The 25,476-nt window shown below is 38.0% G+C and overlaps 1 protein-coding gene across 1 annotated transcript in view; it reads left to right on the top strand.

Moving 5' to 3' along the window:
- Positions 1–25,476, top strand: part of LOC140239567 (kinesin-like protein KIF13A) — a 100,478-nt gene that overhangs the window by 73,672 nt on the left and 1,330 nt on the right. Inside the window, exons 21-31 of the mRNA XM_072319399.1 lie at positions 814–996; positions 3,528–3,688; positions 8,985–9,117; positions 9,742–9,985; positions 10,360–10,542; positions 11,030–11,154; positions 11,603–11,818; positions 12,887–12,940; positions 13,503–13,736; positions 21,034–21,096; positions 24,108–24,518. Coding sequence (XP_072175500.1) covers positions 814–996; positions 3,528–3,688; positions 8,985–9,117; positions 9,742–9,985; positions 10,360–10,542; positions 11,030–11,154; positions 11,603–11,818; positions 12,887–12,940; positions 13,503–13,736; positions 21,034–21,096; positions 24,108–24,518 — 2,007 coding nt within the window. The remainder of the gene's footprint in view (positions 1–813; positions 997–3,527; positions 3,689–8,984; positions 9,118–9,741; positions 9,986–10,359; positions 10,543–11,029; positions 11,155–11,602; positions 11,819–12,886; positions 12,941–13,502; positions 13,737–21,033; positions 21,097–24,107; positions 24,519–25,476) is intronic.

Below are 25,476 nucleotides of genomic sequence, written 5' to 3'. Positions count from 1 at the left end.
AAATGCTGTATTCAATTTTTGTATTTACATTCACATTTACATGTCACATTTGTGTTTACTTTCCTCAGGGTTTCACATCTATTAACTTCTTTTTAAGTATCTACAGTGATGTTACATTGTATGATATTAAATGGGTTAGTCAAATACCCGTTGATGATTTGCTAAACACAGTCATGTGATGGAGGAACATTGGTTATGTTCACTCATGGGAAAACATTTTCATGTAACAAATGACAGAAGGACCCATGCACAGTGAATTTGGCTCTGCGTGAGCGATCAGGTGTTGTGCTGGTGGTTGACGTTGACGTATTTGACGTATTTGACTAACCCATGTAATATAACAGATGATGACTTTTGTTGTCGGGAACATGTACCAAACGTTCCACCCTCAGGGTTTGAAATGCTATTTTGGGAGGCTATAAGTCCCTCGACTTATAACCTCCCTCAGTAGCATTTCAAACCCTTCGGGTGGAACATTTGGTATGTTCCCTCCCCCGCCAGTCATCATCTATATATTGTATTCAGAGAAGCAAGCAAGCACAGCTAATAATCATATGAGAATTCTTTGTTTTCTCATCATAGGGTATGCATTACCCGAGAAGTGGAGATCCCTTGCACTACCCACTTACCCTCTCGAAAACATTCTTTTTCTAGGTGTTTTTTTTTTTTTTGGGGGGGGGGGGTCTGTCATTTTGTGTTGTTCCCCCCCAAAAAAAAGAAAAACAAAAACCAACAACATTGTGACATTGTTATGCAATGAGACAATCACAATTTTGTAGTCATACTAATTCCTTCATCTTTTTTCATTCCTAGTTAAAGATCAAAGAGGCGAGTGACCTTCCTCTCAGCCTAGCCCACTTTGTCTTCTGCCAATACACTTTCTTTGGCCAGGAGGGTCATACTGTAGTCCCTCCTGATATCAATCCTAATGTGGATGAGGAGCCGGGCAGGGGACCTGAGGCATCCAAAGGGGTTATGAAGTTTAACCACACCAAGGTAAGGATACGATTTATAACATTTAGAACTACAAGATTATTAATACACCAGTGATAAAACCACTCTTTTCTGAATGCCAGGTTTAGTACAAAGTGACTTTGATTCACCAGATAATAAACTACTGACTACAACAAGTACTTAATTAACTTCAAAATTGGGCAACTAAATTATGAATATAAATTGTATTTATAATGGTGTGATATGCCAGTTGAAGAAGGTAATATGTTTCATATGATAAGGCAGCATTTCACAGCAAGGAGATATAATTTTTTTTTTCCATTGCATAGAAGGTATAGATATAGTGAGGACAAGGTAATAAATGATCAGATTAAAACAACAAAGAGAAAATGATCCTTATTGTCAATTATCCTTCTTGTCATACTGTCTAAGGGTGAAAGTCTGCTAACATTAAACATCTGAATGTCAAAGTCAGCCAAGAATTCTGTGATAACCAAAGTTTTAGATCAAACTCAGCAACTCATTGATCCTACAATATTGTCATTTGATTATAATGTCAATACACACAAAAACCTATTTTTGGTGTTCACAACACATATTAGTGAAAACATTTCCAGCATTTTAATGAAAAAAAAAAGTGCTTCTGTGGAAGGAAGAAATTACCTCATTGTGAAAGCAATATTTTTTTTTTTTCCAAGGAGAGACCATCTTCCACTTACATTTCAACACTACTGATACAATCCTTTAATCATACTTCATTTGCATAATTCTGGAATTACATTACATAATATTTTATGCTAATTGTCTCAGAGGGTAGCATGTTTAAAGTTAGCCACAGAACCTGTTTTCACCTGAATAAAGAGGAAAATCATGATGCACGACATAAATCACAATGTACTCGGGCAAACTGTTTTGAAATGTTCTTACTATTAAAAGAAAGTATAAGCTCCCAATAAAGTCTGCAGTCTATCATGAGAAGTAAAACTGAAAGATTTTCATAATTTGTACATCTTTAAATCTTTTAGATTCTTAAAAGCTTGTATTCTGATAAACCTTGTGCAAGGTGCAACACTAAATGCTGTTGTTGGGTTTTTTTTTTTTATGGCCCATTCAGGCCTCCAAAATCATCAAAGTAAACTTTTGGTGGCCCAAAAATGAACTTTGGTGGCCCCAAAATAAAAAAATAAAAGATGAAATAAGAATAATTTAATAAAACATTAGAATAATACAATAAATCATGATGATCATGTGAAAATTGGCAGGTATCATAAAGTGCTTCAAATATCTCATACTGTGACTAAAAAGTAAGGAAAAAGAAAACATTAGAAAATGAAATTATTTGATAAGACATTAAAATGAATATAAACCTTGACTAGAAGGTACAGTGTATGATAAAGGGCTTCATTTCCCATGTATTGTAACCAAGTTCACTAAGTCTAACATATTCAGTATCGAATTGAGGGATAAACATGATTTCCATGTATTCATGAAAGGATTATACATCGCCTGACATACCTACTATTATTGGATTGATAAAGTTTTACTGTGAATTTATCCATAAGAAAAATTAGTTTGGTAAAATTGGACCATTAAAAAGACCAAGTTTGGAAGATCCATACTGTTTATCCACTCTCACCATGACTGAGTGATAAGGTTGTTAGTGTTCTTAGAAAGTCCATTTGAATGCAATCTATTGACAAGATAGTCCAAGCGGTCAGGCACAGTGTTAGGCCCATTTCAGGAAGGGGTCATCAGATAGTCCAGTGAGATGAGTAAGGGTGGAGCGAGAATCGTGTTGAGCAGAGTTGGATGCCATGGCTGCAATTGCCTCAAGGGTAATAATGATGATAATAATAATAATAATAATGATGATTATGACGATGATGATGTGGGTGTGCCCGATCAAGTACAAACGCTCCAAAAAGCAGCATTGCTGGGAATGGCGCAAATCCCAAGAAAAGTACTAGAAGTCTAAGGTCCCAGGATGGAACTTGACATGATATTGATCGCCAAGAGATATCTTGTGAAGATAAAGACAATAATAATAATAATGATAAATCCACTCTGTAGAAGGCTCAAGGCGCATGTATGAGGTAAGGTATAATACATTAACGAGAAGTTTGCATGGACATTTTAGAAACATGCCATGTTGCAGGTAGAACTGTTTTTGTCTCGTTGCATTTGGAGAAGTAAGGAATGATTGGTATACTACATCAGTTAAAGCCAGGGCATGTTAGATTTTTGTCAAGAGGATCTCTGCAACTATTGTTCAGGTCAGCATTACAGGTGGATCTCTAGCTCCCCCAGCCCGCACATCTCTAGATTTTGAGCAGTTCACATTCAGAGGGAGAAGTGTGATGCTAAATATAATAAATGTTCTTCAAGTGTGTTTAGATATTTTTCATTACTGTAAGAATCCATCTAAACATCATACTATGTAATTTTGTCCAGCAAGATGCCTTTCCATTTCACATTTGCGATATTTTTTTTTTTAATCTGTAATTTTGAAGCTGAATCAAGGGCATCTTCTTGAGTATGGTGTATCTTCTTTTAATTTCTAACATTTTTTGCAGGAGTTCACAGTGAGTGTGACGGAAGAATTCATAGAACACGCCCTGGAGGGGTCACTGGCTATTGAGGTGTGGGGTCACCGGGTCGGCACTCATGGTTTCCTCTCCAAACCGGGCTGGGAGATTGATAGTCTACATGCCAAATCAAGGTCACTGGCTGACAGGTGAGAGGTCATAGGTCAGACTTTAGTTGGAGGTCATATACACTCCAAAATACTATAACATAAATGTAAGATACCATGTTTATCATACTAATTCCCCTGAATGTGGTGTATGTTTTATTGTTCATTTCTTTTTGCATGTTACTACATGTATCATTACATATGTCTGTGAAGCATAATGAACAGCAAGTCCACTACACCGAGACATGACAAATACTGATACATCAAAATGGGTAATGGAAAAAAAAAATGCAAATTCTCTTCTGAAGGACCATAATTGATTTTTGACAACTTGTGGTGCTGTTATGTCTCGACATACTGAGAGGTTGACTGAGGTGATTCCCTGTGTGAGATGTACTCCTTTTGCCTACCAAACCTTTGATTACTCCTGCCTTAGGGTGTGTTTATGCTCAATTGCGAAGGCAGAATCAGCGTTTTGAAACGCTGATTCAAAACGCCGTTCAAGGGAGCACTGTTTATGCTCGCTTTCTTTGACCTTGGAAAGAGCGTTTGCGATTTCTTTGTTGACTTCAGCAGGGGTAGGTCAAATTGGGGTGCGCTCTTTTTTGGAAGTTCTGGCCTGAGTGTGTGTATTGTTCATGTTCCGTAGCATAATTTTGATTGCTTTACTATACGTACATGAACTGTAGACAATGATAGGAAATATGAGTATTTATTTCATCGACAAATTGTTGACAAAATCAGAATGTATGATATGTAGTGAGCTCTTCATGCATTAATAGGCTCATTGATATGGCTGTCACCATGTACAGTAATGTACAAACAGGGAGCTCGAGGGATCAGCACCTGCAAATTGTGTTTCGCAGCACAGTAATCAAAAGGTCGGCTGGCCTGGCGCGCGCAATTTCAAGTGAACCGGACAGGCGATGGAGATGACATCATTTAAATGCGTACGTGATGTGAGTTGCGTTTATGCTTCCCCGTCAAACCTGATTAGTCAGAAACGCCGATTGTAAATGCACTTTTTTGTGCGTTTTGAAACGACGTTTTGAAATGGCGTTTATATCAAAATGAGCAAGGACACAACCGCGTGAACTAAACTTTGAACTAAACGCGTATCAAAACGCTGATTCTGGCCCGAAAAGGGGAAGCATAAACACGGCCTTAGTACTACAAGGCTGTTAACCCCGCCCACACCTGAGAGCTGTGTAGTACACTGCAGTGGACATGGATTATAATAATAGTCTGGGAAAATGGTTATCATGTATGCCTGTTACAAATTCCATTAAGGTGATGCGTGTATATGTTAATGGTGGTGTGTAGAGTCAATGTGCGTGTTTATACAGGAGCCTTTCGCATCGGCGTGCATGAGCCGGTATTTTACCTCCCGCATGAGCGCTTATTTCTCGTGTTTATACAGAAGTCAAAATACCGGCTCATGTGAGCCGATGCGAGCGGACCTCAGCTGAACCGGACCTCTCGAATTTTGGGGTCAAGCATAGGTCACGTTCGCAGTGCAGTTTATTGCATGATGGGAAAAAATGAAAAAAAAAAATCAAGATGGCACCGGCAAAGTCATCAGGACCACCAAACTTGAATGTCATTCTTGTAACGTTCTCTTGACAACCACGCGGCCAAATGATCAATTGAAATCCAGTTTTTCAGTAAGAAGGAGAAGACGTGGTTCAATCATGACAGATATTAAAATACGCGCTTTCCGGTTACCTCTCGAATTTCGGTCGTCTGTATAAACACACAGCAAAATACGCGAGGCTCCTCTCGCATCGGCCACCTCAAAAGGTGGCGGACGGAACCTCTCGCATGAGCCTGCATTTGGCGGCGTATGCCGGCATACGCCGTGTTTATACAGAGCAAAATTTGAGAGGTCCTCTTGCATGAGCCGGCATGAGCCGGCATGAGCACGTATTTTGCTTCTCTGTATAAACACGCTCATTATCATCATCCAATTATAGAATGTGTTAAGTATGACCATGAAATGCTTGTCCAACTGTAGTTTCCCTTATATTTGAGTTTGTGTGATGTATAAAGCTGATGTTCTTGTTTGCTTTGCCAAAGTTTTGTTGTTTTCAAGTCACATGATTTGACCCCACCAAAGCTGGGATGTGAAAATGACCACATGTGAATGGTGTCTCTTTTTTTTTTTTTTTTTTTTAATTCTGTGTTCTTTTATCAACACACCAACAATGTTAATTTGCAGATGCATTTGTTTGTACCTCAATCATAAATAGGGCTAGTTAGTAAATAGGGTTACATATTGTTATAAAAGCGTAGCCAGGTAATGATAGTAATAATGATAACGATAATATGAACACCTGTAAGGCGCAGGTATCCATCATGGTGCTGAGAAAGGCAGATAAAAAAAAAATGTGTTGTTTCTGTGGGTGTGTGATTGACATAACATCTCTTGCCTCCGTAGATTATGCTCTGACATCACAGACTATGGGTAAGTTGTCATCACTGACCACCTGTCTTCTCACAGAGAGCGTTGACCCTTGCTATCTTATGCAATAGATTTCTCTTTCTGTGATGGTGTGTGTGTAATGGTGGTATTCAGGAACATAGCCTGGGATTACTAACATAAATTGTATGGATGATAATTCTTTCCTATAAAGGAAACATAGGTAGATATGGAAGAGCTCACAATGTTTATTTTCTTTGCACTGCGGGTTAAAGTAGGAAAGCTTTTAATGTAATAGATAATTTATATATATTTTTGCATAATACATCACAATAGATAGTTCATAAATCATTTTGCAGCAGTTTACAGCAGTTTACAGCAGTTTCTGCCAGCCAATGTTCAACAGGCCACTGCTTACATGCACTTTGGTATCTCCTCTCATTGTTTGGAATATGTGTATGAACAAACATCTCTTTGTCAGGTTTGAAAGAAGATAGGTTTGAAAGAAGATGGCATGGCAGATCTTCTTTGACAATCATTTGTAAAATTAGAAATTGAGTGTGCCATTTGCAGGTAAATCTACTTTAATCTGAGTTCAAAAAAAGAAAAGAAAAGAAAAAAGAATGCTTACTTTACAGTAGAACCTATCAGCTCACATAGACATTTGTTTTCAGTCCTCAGAAATCCCCCAAATGTTTGTGTGGGTGGTTTTTTTTTTTTCAGTATTATCAGACTTAAGGTTAAAGACAATTTCTGTTAAAGCATGAAACATATTATTTTGTACAAGTATGATATTTTTGTCCTTTTTAGTTTTTTTTTTTTTTTTTAAAGCCAAATTGTATTTTCCTGCAATTTTCTCTGCTTCAATGTTTGTACCTTTATCAGATGAGTGATGACAGGTCACACACTAGTTTCAGCAAAGATTCATATGAATTGAGCAATATTACATGAAGTAATTTTGAATTTAAAATTCATGGAATGAATATCCTTTTTAATATGATCTTGAATCTAACAGAAATGTAGGAGACTTTAAAAAGTTTTTTTGCCAGTAATGTATGAGAATTTCACCATATTCTGTCCATATGAAGGCATGACTCTTGAGAGTAGTACATTGTATGTACATGATATTCTGTACAGCTTGAATTTTTTTTTTTTAAAGGCACTATTCTGACTCTGCCTAATAGTCCAGTAAGTGCTCCATAGCTAGAAAGATTACCTCGTTTTAGCCCATCAGAGCTCTGAATGATTAGACTGTTTTGCCTTTCTCTAGGATTTTGAATGTCATAAAATGTTGTAGCTGGTTTGGATGAAATTGAAGGTTTGTTTTTTGTTTTTCAGTATGTATTATTAACTTTTGCAGGTGTACTTGATCGATAGACTTTTTTTTTTTGGAAAATTATTTCTTTGAATTACCAATTTTTTGGCAGTCCTTATTTCTTGTATCAATAGTGTAGCTACATTCATGTGTACTTTCAGGTAATGCTTTTCTTTCTGTGTACATCGAGTGCAGAGATGGCAGTCCACCATGATGTTTACTTGTATCGTTAATCAAGAGATGCTTACTTGTTAACCCGTTAAGGATAGATTGATTTTGCTACATCACGCATTTCCCATAAACGCTCGCCCGAGTATACTCGGGACTCATCCTCAATGGGTTAAAAGGCATGCCTAGTTTGCACTGTTTGATCTTAAGTCTCTCACTCACAAATCAGAGACAAAAACTAGATTGCACTGAGTTTTGAAGTTTGATGAACAAGTCACACTCATACACATAGAGCTTTCAAAGTACACTGTATTAGCATTTCTTTGCAAAATAATGTTTCTTGACATCATCTTTTGACAAGATGTGCTGTCTTAATATTACACATTGCATTTACTAGATGATTTATGCAGACAGAACTCCCCTGTAGCATACACCAAACTCACTGATTCGATTTATACTATGAAATGCATGAAGGACCAGAAGCATGTCTCACACAGACAGCTTGACAGCACTCTTGATAGCATGCTGTATTTCAGACTTGTAAACAGATGGGATAATCATGGACTGTTATTCTAAGGCGTTACTAATCTTGCATTGACATAAACATGTCAAATTTGCATGTCATGAAATGCTCTTGGTGGTAAAGGTCTGTGGATGTTTTTTAGCTGAGAATTGAATCTCAAGACTACACCAACAGAGTTACAGTGGAACTGAATGTGCTCATTGCTCATCAGTGCTATGATCCTTTTCATAATTGGTACAGAGCCTTCGTACATGTACTCTGCACATTATCATTGGTTGTCTCTTTACTGCCAGAAGTGTAAGATGTTAGAGAGCTTTGACCCTATGACATATTTGGCTCGCAGATTTGTCCATTTTGCTGATATAAATCTTCAAGCAGAGCTTGACATCAGAACTAAATGGTGGTGATTTTGACCATCTGATTATGCTCTGCCTTGTTGATGTTGCTTTTTTTTTATTTCTTAAAGCTAATTTAAACTATTAAATGAAAACTACTGTTGAGACAAATGTCATCTTCTGTTCCCCTAACAAGTGAGTATATGTATAGTGTGAATGAGCTGCAATGTATCATCATTGTAAACAGCCAATTACAACACCACTGATATCACTGCTGGGAATTTATGGCTGGAAAATGGGGATGAAGCATTTTTCTTTTTCTGACTGTGGATGTACATGTGAAATGCTACTTGATATGATAAAAAAAAGAAGAAGAGACCATTCCTTTCAAAAATACTACACTAAGAAACGCTGAAAAGACTTAAAGATATTTGCTGCAAATGAGAGAACTACAAAGTTACTTTGGTTCAAATGTGGTCTATGTTGTTGATGTCTGAATATATGCATGTGACCAAAATATTTGATGTTTTTGTTTGTTTGTTTGTTTGTTTGTTTGTTTACTCACCTCTATTTTAAAGATGGACAGAGCTGATCCGTAAGATTGAGATGTGGGTTGAAGTCCATGAGTTGAATGAGCAAGGGGAGTATGTACCGGTGGAGTGCCACACCAAGCCTGAGGTTCTCACTGGGGGCATCTTTCAGCTGAGGCAGGTTGGTCAAACACTGACCCTTGGCAAATACTGACCCTTGGTGGCTAAAGCACCCATAAAAACTCAGTCTTACTCATAATGTAGTGCCATCTTGAAATCAACAAAAATAATAGCAAATATTTCATTAAATCTGACATGAAATACAAAAGTTATAGAATATCAATGTTTCAAATGTAATCACCATGCAGTAACTTTGGTTGCAACCACACATGCTGAGTACATGAGATGGGGATGTCATATCATAACTACAATTCGTTTGTACACAATAAATCCTGCAAAAGTGAATTCTAAAAGATAATTGAGCAACTCTTTGACATTACCCCTTTGCAATTAAGTCTTCATTGTGCGGTGTTTTCAGCACAAGAACAGATTGATGCAAAGAATACAAGTTTGCCTTTGTGATATTTTGTGAAAACAAAGAAATGTCGTAAAGATTTCTTCATTCTGTGATGAGTCGTCACTGTTGATGTTAAATTGATAAATCAAACTGGACTCTGCCCCTAGAATTGAATAACTAACATTATCCTATTATCATATGTGGATTGCCAGAGACTTTACAATATCATTAACAATATTATTCAATGTAGTATACCCTGTAAAGTTTGCTTACTTCTTATTTTCCAAGGGCTACTCAAGAAGAATTGTTGTCCGAGTCAAACCCGTCCAGAACTCAGGCACCCTTCCCATTATTTGTGAGGCCATCACGTCTATTTCTGTGGGCAGTGTGTGCGCACGGTCCAAGCTCCAGAAGGGACTGGACAGCTACCAAGAGGGCGACCTTACAAAGTTACGGGAGAGATGGTCAGACGCCCTCATGAAGAGAAGAGAATACCTTGATGAACAGATCCATAAGATTATGCATAAACCAGGTATGGTAGTATGTCTTCATTATTGAGTGGTTGATGTAAGAAAGAGGATAGTTCATCGATAAAAACAAACTATAAAAGTCTTTCAGTTGATATCTGTCATTTTGTACAGAGCTTTAATGTTGAAGAATCATTGTGTATAACATCTTCTGCAGTGTAATGTGAAGTAAATACAAACTTGTTTGAGGGGATGCAAATTCCAGAGCAAGTATTAGTAGACTGAAATGCATGCATTTTTGAAATGCAAAACACATCAGTGTTTTCTTCATGCATGTAAATTCCAGTTGAAATCAATTTCAGCCAGAAAGATATAAAAAAAGGAAGCCAGATGCAGGAGGGAGCGATGTTTGAGTACTTTTCTGTCTTCCACTCTCCAGGGCGAACCCAGAAGGATACTGAGAGGGAGGCTAGTCTCATCAACCAGTGGGTGTCACTAACAGAGGAGAGGAATGCAGTCCTGGTACCAGCCCCAGAGAGTGGGGTACCAGGTGCTCCAGCAAACTGGACCCCGCCCCCAGGAATGGAGGCCCATATACCAGTACTATTCCTTGGAATTGAGAGTGAGTTTCTGACAAATGTACAGAATGCAGATAGTAGTGAACAATATACCCTATTTGTCAACGTTGTGATATGACTTGATTTCAACATGGAATTTCCCTGTTAAATGGTGTAATAAGCATCTGATTTTGTGTCTGATAATCAAGCATTCGTGATTTATCTCAAGCCTAAATAGTCAGAGATATGAAATGATTTACACCATTAAAGGCCATCATGGTTATCATGAAATGAGCCACTTTTTTGCCACAACAATGATGATCAAATTTAACAATCTTTCCTCTGTCCCTCTCTATAGTATTTACATCTAGTAAACAAGTAAAGGGCAAATACATGCAAATAAACAGTGATTTTTTTTTTTGTACATTATATTCGGAGGATGGATGTCCCCCCCCCCCCCCCATGACATGAATTCATGAAAGCAATCTTTTAAGTGCCCATTAATGTAAGTGATCACTTCTAACAGACTTTATTTGTTCACTCTTCAACCAGCCGATGAAATGGGTACATCAGGTCTCAAGGAAGGCATTCATGCCTGTGGCTTCCAGTCCATTCTTCCTAAGGAGCATGGAACCAAGATAGTCAATCTCCCTATTACTAAGTACTATGAAAAAGATGTAAGTCTCTCCTTTGCGCATGTTACTTCTTTCTTATTTCTTACATTGTAGATAACAGACAGCAATTGTTGGCTTTTTTTTTGTGTGTGTAGTGTAATTCTGTTTGTAATTCCCTTTGGATTGTGAGTAGTATTTAAAAATAAGACAAAACATACTATGGGAGAAATTACAGATTACAGTTCATGTGTGATATCAATGTTTTATGATTCTCATTATAAACACTAGCAGTTGCTACATTGTATCTCAGGCCAGAATCTTGCAAACTTTTTGTATCAAACAATGCAGTTATTTTGCAAATGCAGGAACACTCAGTTTAATTTTTTTCCTCGCTCTGTGTCTGTTTGTAAATGGAAGTGATTAATGTAAAACCAACAGCTTGTGTTTTGATAACACAAGCCTGGGGCAATATGACACTGATTCTCATTCTGTGATATTTTTTCCTGACCAGGTGTGTGCATGTTCTTCCTGGGACTCGTCACTCCACGACTCACCGTACCTCAACCGTAACACCAACCCCAATGAGCGAATCTACCTCATTGTGAAGGCAGTGGTGCAACTTAGCCACCCTGCTACCATGGAGCTTGTCCTCCGCAAACGCATCTGTGTGAACATCTACAAGAAGCAGGGCTTTGCCACTGCCTTCAGGAGGAGACTTGGAAAAGGGGTACAGATGTTATATTCTCTGTTGTGATTTAAAGTATTAAAAAAATCAAGAACACTTTGGTCCTTTGGTTACAAGTTTGACTCTGATCTTGAAATTTTAGTTTCTAACTTCAGTTGTGGTAGGGTATGACAACAGGATTACAATCAGATTCAGAATTAGGCTCCTACCTCTGAATCAACTTGTAGACAGTTTAAGTGATCATCTAGACAGCTTTGACTTAAAGGGGATGGCTAGTAACTGATCAGTGGGAATGCTGTGGGATGATTGTTCCAATTATTGTGGGATTCATTTAAGAGTACATTATATATCTATTGTGTGAAAATTATTTGCTTCAGAACGGTCTCATATTCAAGTAATGTGCAGTTTAATGCCCCGTCACTGTACAGGCATGCTAACCTGGAAACATTAAACTGCACATTACTTGATAATGAGACCATTCTGAAGCAAATAATTTTCACACAACAATAGATATATAATGTACTGTTAAATGAATCCCACAAGGATTGGAACAATCATCCCCCAGCATTCCCACTGATCAGTTACTAGCCATCCCCTTTAATATTGTTGTCACTCAGTACAGTGTCATTTGTGATGTAGGGAGGTAGATCTTCATGCTTCATATCCACTCTTTTATATTGTCTCTAGCAAAAGCATGCATATTTATTGAATCATTCAAACACAATCTAAACAAATTTTTCTATGAGGGTAACATTATAATTTGTAATGCAGTCAGTCTTGAACTTCAGCACAAATTCTCCATGTCTTTCTATACATTGTACAGAGGACTTGGTGTAACTTGTGCTTGTATGTTTATTATCATATCGTCCACAATCTGTCACCGAGTCTTATAGTGTGTTCATATCTACTGATGACAGTGATGATTGCTGCAAAGCTTTTGAATCATTCTCCTATTATTTTGAATCATTTCCACTATTTTGAGTCATTCTCCACTTATATTGAGGCATTCCTTAATTATTTTAGATTCATTTCCCACTTATTTTCAGTCAATTTCCAGTTATTTTGAGCCATTCTCCACTTACTTTGAGTCATTCTGCACTTATTTTCCAGGACACTGTGCATGCTTGTGGTGTGACATATGAGATAGTTTCCAACATTCCAAAGGTGAGTTTTGAATAACAAAAATTACAATTCTTTAGACAGCATTTTCCTTCTTGAGCTCATAGGCCTGCATAGCTAATAATAATAATATTTAAAAAGTCCACATTTCCCTTTCCAAACTACGTTTTATTTTGTATGTGTGTGTTTTCTCTGGAAGAATATTGTGAATTGTGAAATTTTACTCAATTCATTGAGTTTCTTGAGTGATTAACATGCCTTGTATGGGGTAAATAGAATGAAATAGTCTGGTGTTTGTGAGATAAATGCACAGTCATTGACATATTTTCCAACATATTCAAAGTCTCCCAAAAAAAAGACAGAAAAAAAACAAACAATTTGTGTGTTTTGCTGTGGAAGATGACACTTGGCATCCTAAAAAAATAGTTCATAAGAATCCTGAGATGAAATATCCTTGTAAAGATTCTTCATAATCACAATGGTTTTTTCCCCATTATGATATTTAAATTGCATGTCTCCAACCTTAACTTGCTTAGATCCATATCATGATTCATTGTGTGTCCTTGTGCCCTCAAAGAAAGTGATTCATAATTTCCTTTCCTTCCAGGCATCGGAAGATCCAGAAGATCGCGAGTCGTTAGCTCTGATGGCAGCCGCTGGTGCGGAGGAGAACGGGAGTACTGCGGATGGTGAGACGTACATTGAGAAGTACACCAGGGGAGTCTCAGCTGTGGAGAGCATTCTGGCTCTTGATAGACTACGGCAGGAGGTCATCATCAAGGAGAAACTGGCCAGCAGAGGGCGCAATTTACGCAAGACGTCCAGTGTGCCAAATATTGCAGTGAGTAGATCTGATTGTAGTATGTCAGACAAGACTGTCAAAATTACCTGTCCCCATGTATATCTAATCATAGATTCGCAAAAATTAGTTCACAATCAAAGTGCCCCAGATTTTATGCTGTGTTATCTTACAATCTGAGAAATGTAGATTCTACAAACACTTACATGCCCAGAGAGTTGTAGTGTATTGATATCTACTAACAATGCTGTTCCCAGTACTGGATTTATTTTCATGCAGTAGACCACTTAATCAGCTGCATGAAGGATCCCTTCATTGGCAACTTGCGTAGAAATAATAGGAAATGGTGAATACAGTAAAGCAGTGGGTGTCTTTTGTGTATATGATGCACTCTGCACAATACATTAGACATTAAAACAGCTCTGTGTGGATAGAGAATGAATATGAAAGCTGCTCTCAGATGCATTATTGTACATCATATCTTTATGTGTGTTTGCATCAATATCGGATTTTCAGGTTATCCGAAGTGTATGAAGTACACATAGTGTACCTGTCAGCACAGAAACATTAAAGGATGGTGAACGAGACATTAAAATCAAGAAAATCATACAAAAGAAGGTGTCAAAGCAGAGGGAAATGTCTGTTAAAACAGATTTTTTATGTGACTTTTAAAAATATATTCGTACCACTGAAAAATCGCGAGTTAAAACTGACTGATTTACTTCACCGATTTTCGCTCCAGAACGGGCGTCTTTTTCGGGGCCCTAAAATATGACGTCATGACATGGACGAACGTACCCTTTACGATCGAGTGTGTGCAGCGCTAGCTAGCTACTAGCTGTACATCGAGTCCGCCATTCATAAAGCACGTAGTTCTTTGTGAGCGGATGCAATACAATACTGTACCTTGCCTGTCTTTAGTCGCATCTGCTTTATCGGCAGAAACATTTCAATGTCTAATTTTTACCTTATATTGTATGGAAAGACTTTGTCCTTCCTTCTATTGATTGAGTAAGGTTAGACCTATTGACAAAGTTACTGTAGGGTCTAACTGCGACCAGCCCAAACGTGCAGCGCAGCGGCGCGGTCTTCGGGGCTATGTAGGGTCTAGCTGTACCGTGGCGTAGACAGTGCTGTTTGAGTGTTACTGTTAGTGTTAGCGTCCTTATATAAACTATAGCGGATAAGGCCTAACATGACAGTTAGGGGGCCTTCATTACCGTACTCTGCCTGTATATGCCTGTGAACTAGATATTCTACTACTAAAATTTTACAGTATCCCATAGAAGGGCCTGGAAAGTTACTAACGTTACTGGTAGTGGTACTGCTGCATGCTGGTAGGTCTAACAGTTTCACTGGTGTGGTACAGTTCTAACGTTAGACCCTAGCAGTAACGTTAGTCGTTAGTGTTTATGCCAACCATATTATTACTAGACTAGGCCTAATTTACACTAGTACTGGTATTGGTGAGTGGTAGTGTAGGAAAACACTCCATCTTCAGGCTACTGTCCTCAGTACAGTAAATTTATGCTAGTCACCGAATCGTACGGAACGAAATTCAAGTCTTGAGACTGCTGCAGTGCCACTGCTGGTCACTGGTATATACTGCATGATGCATGTTGCCAGTGTTAGAGGGAGTGACTTATTGTGTGTTCGTCTATAAATTATGGTTGGTCATGTAACTTCCTACGTACGTAAATTAACTACGACATAGATCTAGTGCATTGGGTAGTTGTATTGTCAACTGTAAGTCTGTATTTAGGCCTAGGTTCCTAACGGTTAGGAACCTACTGCCTTTAATTTCTACGATCTCAAACTCAACCAGGGCCAGAACTACGGGGAAAATCAAAGACTTATTGCTATGTCTAAACACTTTCCCTGTAAATTTATATTGTAGGACCTACATCGAGATCGGAGTCAACAAGTGCTCAGCACGGACCTAGGCCTAGGTCTTACGTCAAATTTCATGTGGTCGCTCTTTATATGATTTACAATATTCTGTTACAGTATAGACGCTAACGCCCGTTAGATCTAACGTTAGTCCTAGACTTGGTAGATCTAGTAGAGTGTAACGTTAGAACCTGTAACAACTAGGCGGTCGATGAGTAGCAGGTCCAACCCTACATAGGCTACTCCACTACGTAGATCCTTACGTTAGCTAGGTCAGAGTTCTTGTTCTACCGTAACGTTAGGCTCTACTACTGTACTAACTAGGCCTATTAAACGGTTACTATAAGCCGTTTAAGAATAGAGACTGAGGCGCGAAAGCGCAAGTAGAAATTCAAAAAGGTATACTTCATGGTAATTCGAAGGAAGATGGATTCAATAAGTGAAATTATAACTCACTTTTGCTTGATAGAGTAAACAAGACACGTACAGATACCTCGGTGCACTCAGGTCATCATGCGGAATTCACGCTTTGAATGCAAACCACGGCCGGCTGGCGCGGCGTGATACAGAGCGTAGCTATAGGTGCAAAGTTAGCTAGCGTATCACATCAGCAAGACATCAGCGAGCGCAGGGCTGATTCGTCCATGTCATGACGTCATAATTTTGGTCACCAAAATTTCGCCATCAGATCGGGTTCAGGTGGTCTAAAAAGTGCCTCAAAACACCATCTCTCAATCGTTCTAAAGACATTTTCACCTTCTGAAAGTTAACTATTCATATTCCTAGAGACTTAAGCTTTGCAGAAATATATAAATCACTTTGTTTATGAATACCGACATTTTTTTCTTGTTCACCATACTTTAAGGTTAACTTGAAAGGTTAAAATCAAGCCGTCAGGACGGGAAATCAAGAAGAGCAACCACAATAAAAACAATAACAGCAATATCTAGGCACTAACAGTGATGACAGACACAACAAGTGTGTTTGCTGATATTACCACCTGTATGGCATTTCCACACATCAGTGAAACTACCTCATGGTGACATATTTCTCTCATGGACATTCTTTATCTATTTACATTACACGCACTATTACACATCTCTCTGACAAGATTCCTGGGTAAAATATTCGAGAAATCAAGACCTTTCTTTTCTTCTGCTATCTTGACTCTATAGCCCTACTTTGTCTACTCTGAGAGAGAAGTAAGTAATGACTGTTGTTACAAATCAAGGTGTTGTGATGTATAGAATCATCTTTAGTTCTCGAAGCATTGGTCATCTACTCACTATACAGTATCGTTTGACCATGTCAGCGTTCATCTCTTTAATAGTCATGGCTTTGTACCTATCATAGTGTTTAGGCTCAATGTCTTGGTATTGCTACCTTCATCACACAAGCATGTACAAAAACGTATGAGAAGTTTGTCAGTCATTAGAGCACAGCAAGCAACCAGTATTAAGAATATTCCACAGATAATTCATTTATCAAAGCACCCAGTTTGCTGTGTTGTCATTGAGCAGTTAATAGCCAATGTGCATGACCATGTGGCTGTTGAAACTCATTGTATCCGCACAATGTCACTCTGTTAGTGATATGCACACATCACAAACTCTTTACCTGTTCCTTCTGGGAACCAGATATTCCAGACTCTCATAGTGCCCACTCACAGACAAAATTGAGTATGACAGGTTCCCAAAAATGTGCACAAGAGTGGATGCATTCTTGGCCTAAATCAATGTTTGTGTGATGCTGACCAGAAAATTGACTTTGATAGAAACAATAGAGTTTCTGTAATCAATATTTGTTCTTTTTCTGTCTCAGAATTGCTTGTATTTTTGTGTAATTAATTTTTTTCTAATGTAGTAGTGTGCATATTTTGCTGCAAAATTTGTTTGAAAACTAGACACAGCAATCAAGGTCGAGCTCACTAGATTTTAACTTCAGCTGACCCCAATTTGGGTGCCCTTATAGCGTATGTGAAAATAATTTATGAGCCCTGTGCACACTCTATTTGTTTGACTGCTTCACACAGGCAGATTACCTAGCTGACCTTTCTTTGTGAATAAACAAACAGAATCTCATTTCAGGGCATTGAATGTTCTTGGTGAATTGTTGAAGGAACAGGTTAACACACAACGCCGTCTAATGTCAGAATCATTTACCCAGATAACCTGCACCATACACTCTATGTTTTCTCATGTGAAGAAAGGCAATAGTTGTTATTCCAGACACAATACTAATTTATTTAGAACACTGACCGACTCATAGAATTAACCATTCTCCATCATCTTTTTTGAGTTTGTTTGATTGGGCAGCATGTAAATCTAACCTCTAAACGAAGAGAATGGATCTTAACCCGTTGAGGACGAGTCCCGATTATACTGGCGCAAGCGTCTATGGGAAATGTGTGTTGTAGCCAAATCAGCCCGTCCTCAATGGGTTAAAGTGAAGCGTGCATTCCTTGTGATTCACAAATATTTCTACCGAGTGTTTAGTGTATCGTGTGACGTGAATGACATATTTTGCAAACATCCCAAAGGACATATCATAAACTTTGTGAAAGATTTTTTTTTTTTTAAAGAAAGCCACAATCCATATAGTGAAGGACCAAGAGGGGAGTGAAAGTTTGTGAGACGTGAATGAACTAAAATAATCATCTTACCTTGTGACACTAGTACCTTAACACACATTCATATCACAGGAAAATGGTCATTGCTTCTTCACCCGTCCAAAGAAATTGATACTCAGTGGTTTTGAGGCAGTACAGATAATTTGGCATTTTTAAAAGCAACATTATTCACAACTCATTGTTTGAAGTGAGCTACAGCTGTATTCACACTCTTACAAACTAATTTCCACACTTGTCAATAACATTTTCATTTTATCTTAGTCCATCAGGCTCAATGAAATAAATTTGTGAGTGTGATTTTGCAGATAAAGAATTGTTTGCTTGTATCATATTTCAAAGCGCACTTGACATGGTGTCTTGTTAATCTATTTTATTTGATATCTATTCTGCTGCCTACTAACCTTGCAGCTGTCATGTGTAAACAACCAGTGTTTATTTGAATGTTACATGTCAGATTATGTTCATACATGCAATCTGTAGCTTCTTGAACTGACAAATCTGCCATTAATGCAGAGTGGAGCATTGATCATTTCATTAAAGGACAAAAACACCTTTACTAAGATAAGGATTGAGAGAATGTAGCAATATTGGTAGAACACACATTGAAAGTTTGAGGAAAATCGGACAATCCGTTCAGAAGTTACAAATTTTTGAAGTTTTTGTGCAGTCACCGCTGGATGAGAAGACTACTGCAGTGTATGATGTCACATGCATACAACAATATAAGGAAAATATTAAGAGAATTTCACAAAATTTCATCTTTTGAAAAAAGTACACATTCCCTTGACTCGTTACTGACATGTGTTATGGGTAATATTATTCCCATTGCCTTTAGAAAGAGGCAAGTCAAGTGCTCTTTTATTATGCAAAAAAAAAGTGAAAATATGTTGAATTTTCTTTACATTTTCTTTATACTGTTGTATTCATATGACATCACGAGCCTTAGTAGTCTCCTCATCCAGCGGTTCCAACACAAAAATTTTAAAAATTAATAACTTTTGCATCGATTGTCCAATTTTCCTCAAACTTTAACTGATGTGTTCTACTAATATTGCTGCAGTCTCTCAATCCTTATGTTAATGAAGGTGAACTTGTCCTTTAAACTAGTGAGAATGTAATGTACCTATCCGCTCTTGTAAATGATATTGATTAAGGACTGACATCATATTAGCTTCAGTATTGTGTTTGGCATGGGGGGGGGGGGGGGAATGAGGTCTCTTGCTATAGTTAACAGCATATCACAAACAAGTGGGATGGGTTTATCATGTTACTTGTTAGTGTGTATCCACTGCCTGCTTGAGAGATGATCATTTCATCAATGGCTTCAGCATGGAAACCTACTGCTGTCCTTTCACTGAAAAAGAGGATACAAGCACACATGTAGTATCTGACACACTCACTGTATCAATGTCAGCAGTTTGTTGTTTGGCTTCATGATTATGCAATCTAGACATGACATTTATTCAAACAAACTATGGACTCATTGTGATTTTTGGAGTATTTGTTCTGTACTGCTTTTTTTTTTCAAAATCAGATTTTTATCATTTACAGTCCTCAAAATCAACATTTACATGGTACAAATGATGTATAAATGAATATGCAAGATTTTGAGTTTTTCTTTTTTATCAGGAAAGGGAACATAAATGTTAAACTGGACAAAAATCAGTATTCCCCGAAATAAACTGCCACATTCAATACAATAACTTATAAGGCGGTATTGTAATAGACCTATTGTTAATATCTTTGCACACTTAAAAGATCTATGCGCACTTGAATATATATCATGTCATGTTTGCTCATGCGTGTTTGTCTCTCAACAATTGTGACAAATATATTTTTTTATAAGCAAAACACAGTACTCATACATTACTCCTGCAGAAACTGTTAAATTTTACTCTAAAATGTGTGAAATAATGCTGTGATCACACAAGTTCAGTTCGGTAGTGACAAAAATGTGAAATATTACTCCAAAAAAAGTATGCTGGAAGTATTGCAGTATCAGAGCATATCCAATTGTGGTTGCTACATGATTTTTTATATTTGATTACATTAATTACAATATATATCGGGCCACAGCGGCATCCATTGTGGGAGAGTGAATCCACATGTAGCAGGTTGTTATTTGCATGCAATTCAATGCTATCAATGGCTAGGGCACATTCGATCCTCACATACTAATAGAGTTCTACAAATCCACCGCTGAACAGGGAGGGTGCTTCAGGAACAAAAGTCGTATACTACGATTGAAACTATTTTTCACTTTCAATCTCAAAATACCCCAAAACAAATCATTATCCTGGCAAATCGCTTCATTCAGACAAGTTTCTCACCTTTTGATATTGCAGGCAAATTCCCAATGGTGGAAGATGTTTAGTGTGTTTTGAGCCTTTCTGAGAACTATGTTTTAGCTTTTACTACCAGTGTTTAGGAAGCTATATGGGTTGCAATATCTAATCACAGGTTCCCCATTTACTACTGATACTCCATCCTTTTAATGGTCATTACATTACATATGCTGTTAATGACTATTTGTTGCAATTGTCACATTTCTGTAGCATTCCATATGAAATTAACTATCTCATTTTCAGTATATATATATATATATATATATCTCATCTGAAAGAGTATACGTAAACATTATTGCCATATACACTAACTGCTGACACACACATTTTTGTGTACTCAGTTATGGGATAGTGAGTATGCCCTCAACATTCCATAGTTTCTGACATACATGTATTTACTCTTGCCTTGGATCATGTTCATTTCATATTACATAACCATCAACACTGTATGTATGTATCCCATGATTCCCTGCAGGGCTCCATCCCACGCAATCTGGATATGAGTCGCTCCATGGACTGTCTTGATGAAGATTTCCGGGTAGGTTTGTTTGTCTGAGTTACAATCCAAGTCAGAAAAGTCCCTTTAATGTTGGTACAGTCTACATGGCAACATAGGGCATGATATTTGACATATCAATTATTGTGTACAGTTGTAAGTTTACAACTCAGTATTTAAGTACGGGAGGTACCGTTTTGGAGATCTGAATAGTTACTACTAGAGAATTAGTGCAATTACAAAATACTAGATACTTGAACTTGTTATACCTCATTAAATGATTAAATGATGGTGTCAGGTGTTAGTCAATGGTATAAAATAGTGACATGGATCCTGATCAAATGATTGGCTTAGAGCGATCAGCTGACCAGTCGTTCATTTTGCCTGGCATGCCTAGCGGGCATAAGTTTTTACTAATGACTGGTTCTAATGACCAGTACTAGCGACCACTCAGAGATATAGTTGCTGAAATATGTGACTTTGTTCATTTACTTGGCTTGCCATAATCTACAAAAGCCTTGACAATTCCGCCATAGAAGATTGGCCCATGATGTGTCTAGAAAGTGTGATGTATGGGGCAGAAATTTATCTTTGGCTAAAACTATCTTTAGTCGAGTTGTCTCATTATCTATTAATTTCCAGGGGAATGATCATCTGCGCTCAGATGCATTGCCTATTTCATCTTGCACTGTGTGCAGTTTTGCAGTCAAATTATTACTTAGCTTGGGAGTGGTGCTGTTGGCCTGTGAATTTATGTACAGCACAATGCATGGATGTAATTGAATTGCATTATCAAATGACAGGGATCCATGTCACTATTCTATAAAACAAATAATGCACATTACTTAGTTGGGCATTAATAAAAATTATCCACCCTCTGTAACTTTGGAACCGTACAAAACATACTCAGCTTTGCTTCATTTATTTCAGAATGTTCCCAAGGTACTATCTGGTGGATAATCAATGCCCTCTCTAATGTGCATTATTGGTATGATCATGGAGCTCCATGGTATGATATTGAATGGGATGGTGACTGGAGGCATCAGTCAGTTATATTGAATGAATGGTATTATTAGGTATCAGTCAGTGTTATTGAATGGGATAGTGTTAGTAGGTGTCATTTGGCGATGTTAAATGGGATGGTGTTAGTAGGTACCAGCCAGTGTTATACTGAATGGGATGGTGTTAGTAGGCGTCAGTTGGTGATATTGAATGGGATGGTTTTAGTAAGGGTCAGTATGTGATATTGAATGGGATGATGGTAGTAAGGGTCAGTATGTGATATTGAATGGGATGGTGTTAGTAAGGGTCAGTCAGTTATATTGAATGGGATGGTAATAGTAAGGGTCAGTTACTGATATTGAATGGGATGGTGTTAGTATGTGTCATTAGTATACGTCGTAGGTCTCATCTCCAATCCCCCATATATGGATTCCTGCAGGCACATATCACTTACCACAAAAGACATCATATATCACAGTAAACGGTTACAACCTCTGATCATAAAGTTGTAGGTTCAAATCCTAGTTGGTACTCCTCACAATGTCACTTCACACTGTCCATCTTCACCCGGGAATGAGAGGGGACCAATGCAGGACATTGTCTAGGTGTCTGCAATATGGCTGCTACATGTAGCATGGTGTAGTGGTAAAATAGAGGTAGTGTACAAATGATGTGTGTAGACAGAAATAGTATGTTAGTGACTGCAGATAGTTATTACAGTACCCTGTACTCTAACAAGCACTGACAGTACTGAAAATATGGAGTGGAAAAACCCCCCACCTTTTTAAAGTTAAGAGGATATCAAAACCGAGATTTCATTATGAAACATTGTAGACCCCTTTTGAAAAGCCTCATAAGGACCACAATAGAAATTTGCTGAATGCAGTTTGAAATGAAGTTTTCAGTTTTTCATACCGAAGAAAATCGCAGTATACATGGAAATCAAGGAGATATGTTATGGTAATTTCGTAATACTAAACCAACCATGATATCAGTGAAGTAAACTAAAGCAGATTAATTATTTCATTTGTGCCTTTGAATAGCCATGATCACTAACAGGGCATGGAGTAGTGATTTCTTTTTTTCCCATGTCACCTTTACAAGTGTGTCTCAAGAGAGGAAATTATAGTCATTTATCCCCAAGAAGTCACAGATGAGATAGTGAATAAAAGTCCTGTAATGTATCTTGATCTTTAATCTTCAATCTTATCTATTATGTTTTGTCACTGCCATGATGAGCAGAGTTAATTCGTGAGCCAAACTACATTATTGTACGGTAAGCGTTGCTTTAAAGGAAACGAGGATGTTTATGGAACTGACCCCATTGCAAAAAGTGATAGGCTCGAGGTCGCATTGAGTACAGATTTTGTAGTACATGGGACTATGAGATAGGATGTAACTGCTCTCAGTGCAACACGTTTTCCTTGTTTCTAACAGCATTTTGTTTCATTCTTCATGTTTCCTTTCCCCATTGCCTCATGGCTTGCTGATGCCTTGAAACTGGGTGATGATGGCTTGTCATTCCTTGACAAACTCTATTGCATGATCTATAATCACTGGCAATTATTACACGTTAATTGAAATATTCAATGTACATCGTTCATTATGCTGTGCGCTTGTCATGTATGGTTTCTGTTATTTTGTGATACCCACAACTTTGCTTGCTCTGCCCATAAATTGTATTTCTCACTGAGTGTTGTGGAATCCTTGTGTTGTAAGATTGGAAATGTATGTCTCTTGCAATGTTTCCCCTCCCTCCAATTGTTTTTTGTTGTTGTTTATATTAAATATACAATGTCATTTATACCTACATATCATTCTGTTACTGGCATACGCAATTCCTGTTTGTGATAATGTTCATTTGGTTTTGTAGTTACCACTGTACGGATTTTTTTATTAGTATACTATGCAACTACCACAGCATGCCTCGTGTGACAGCGTTCATCAAAGAAAAAGTTAATTTTGTGCAAATAACTTGTGAGTCTCAAAATGTGTTGTGCCATGTGCTACTTTTTGTTGTCACGAGACCAACCTCAATTTTTGACTGCCAGATCCTTAGGTGGGAAAGCCTCCGCAATCTGGCCCCTCCCAGTTCCCCTACCCCAGGGGGTGTGGTGTACGTCAACAAGACCTCGAGGCCACGTTCCCTCCTCCTGTCCTTGGATGCCAGGTCAGAGACCAGTGACTACTGTGGCTCTCCCAGCAGCATGCAATTCAGCTCCAGCCCCGCAGCCAGCCCCGTTGGCTCCGCCCATCCAAACCACACCCACATTGGGATGAGTCCCTCACACCAAGTGATGCACCCACTAGGTGGTCCCATCTTGCCTTCCTTGAGCCCACTGCACCCTGCCATGATGGGGCAGGGCACCCCTCGGCGTCCTAGTACAGGGAAGTCTGGAGGAAAGCAGCTGAGACCGGTACAGGAGGAAGTACGCCCTGAGAGGGGCTCCTCCAGAGTGGAGGTAAGCCAGGCTCCAGAACTATTTCATTCAATCAACACTAACCATGTGTGATGACTGTAAAGTTTATTAAGCACTTATTTGCTTATCATTGTGAAGAACTCATCATAATGTATTACATGTTCTCATTGTTGTGTTTCAGTTTTTGAATATATCATAATAGAATATCATAATAATATAATATATAATATAATTATATGATATGTAATAATATGAGAATATCATACCCAGCAGTACCTGTCAATGCTTTCACTTCTAATGATTAAAGATTTGTTTAACCCATTATGGACAAGCTAATTTTGCTAAAACACACGTTTCCCATTGACACTTGCCCAAGTATACTTGGGCCTAGTCTTCAGTAGGTTAATAACCCAGTAATTGAAGAGATTGGACAAAGTGCTCCTAATCACTCTTCATGTGATTCACATGCTGCTTGTGTAAATTGCCCATGTACATGTCAGGCAATTTGTTCACATAATTATGTCTGCCTAGTAACAAATGTTTCATGTATTTGTAGCTTGATGTGGCCATCTTTATGCTGTGTACTGTTAACCCGTTGAGGATAGGCTAATTTTGCTAAAACACACATTTCCCATAGACCCCTGCCCGAGTATATTCAGTCGTCCTCAACGGGCTAATGATAAAATGCACGTCACATACGATTTGTGTTGCAAGATCACACTAGACTCTGCACAAGCTCAAAACTGGTCACAATCAGTCTTCCTTGGAGAAGGATAAACACTATGAAAATCTTCCTCATATTCTTTTAGCATGTTGGAATGTTGTGTTAGCATACGTTGCACATCACCAGTTGGAAAAAGCCTGCCCAACTAACCTTGTACTTTTAGTCCATTTTTAAAACAGGCATTGAAGATTAGAGTGATGAATGTCATATCTCTTCCAAGGGACTCTTTATGACTTCACAATGCATTCTCCAATGAACTTTTCAAACCCCAAAGTG

Source organism: Diadema setosum, chromosome 16 (genome assembly GCF_964275005.1).
Source record: "Diadema setosum chromosome 16, eeDiaSeto1, whole genome shotgun sequence".
Taxonomy (NCBI): Eukaryota; Metazoa; Echinodermata; class Echinoidea; order Diadematoida; family Diadematidae; genus Diadema; species Diadema setosum.
Note: the sequence above shows the minus strand (reverse complement) of the source record. Positions and strands in the feature narration are given on the sequence as shown.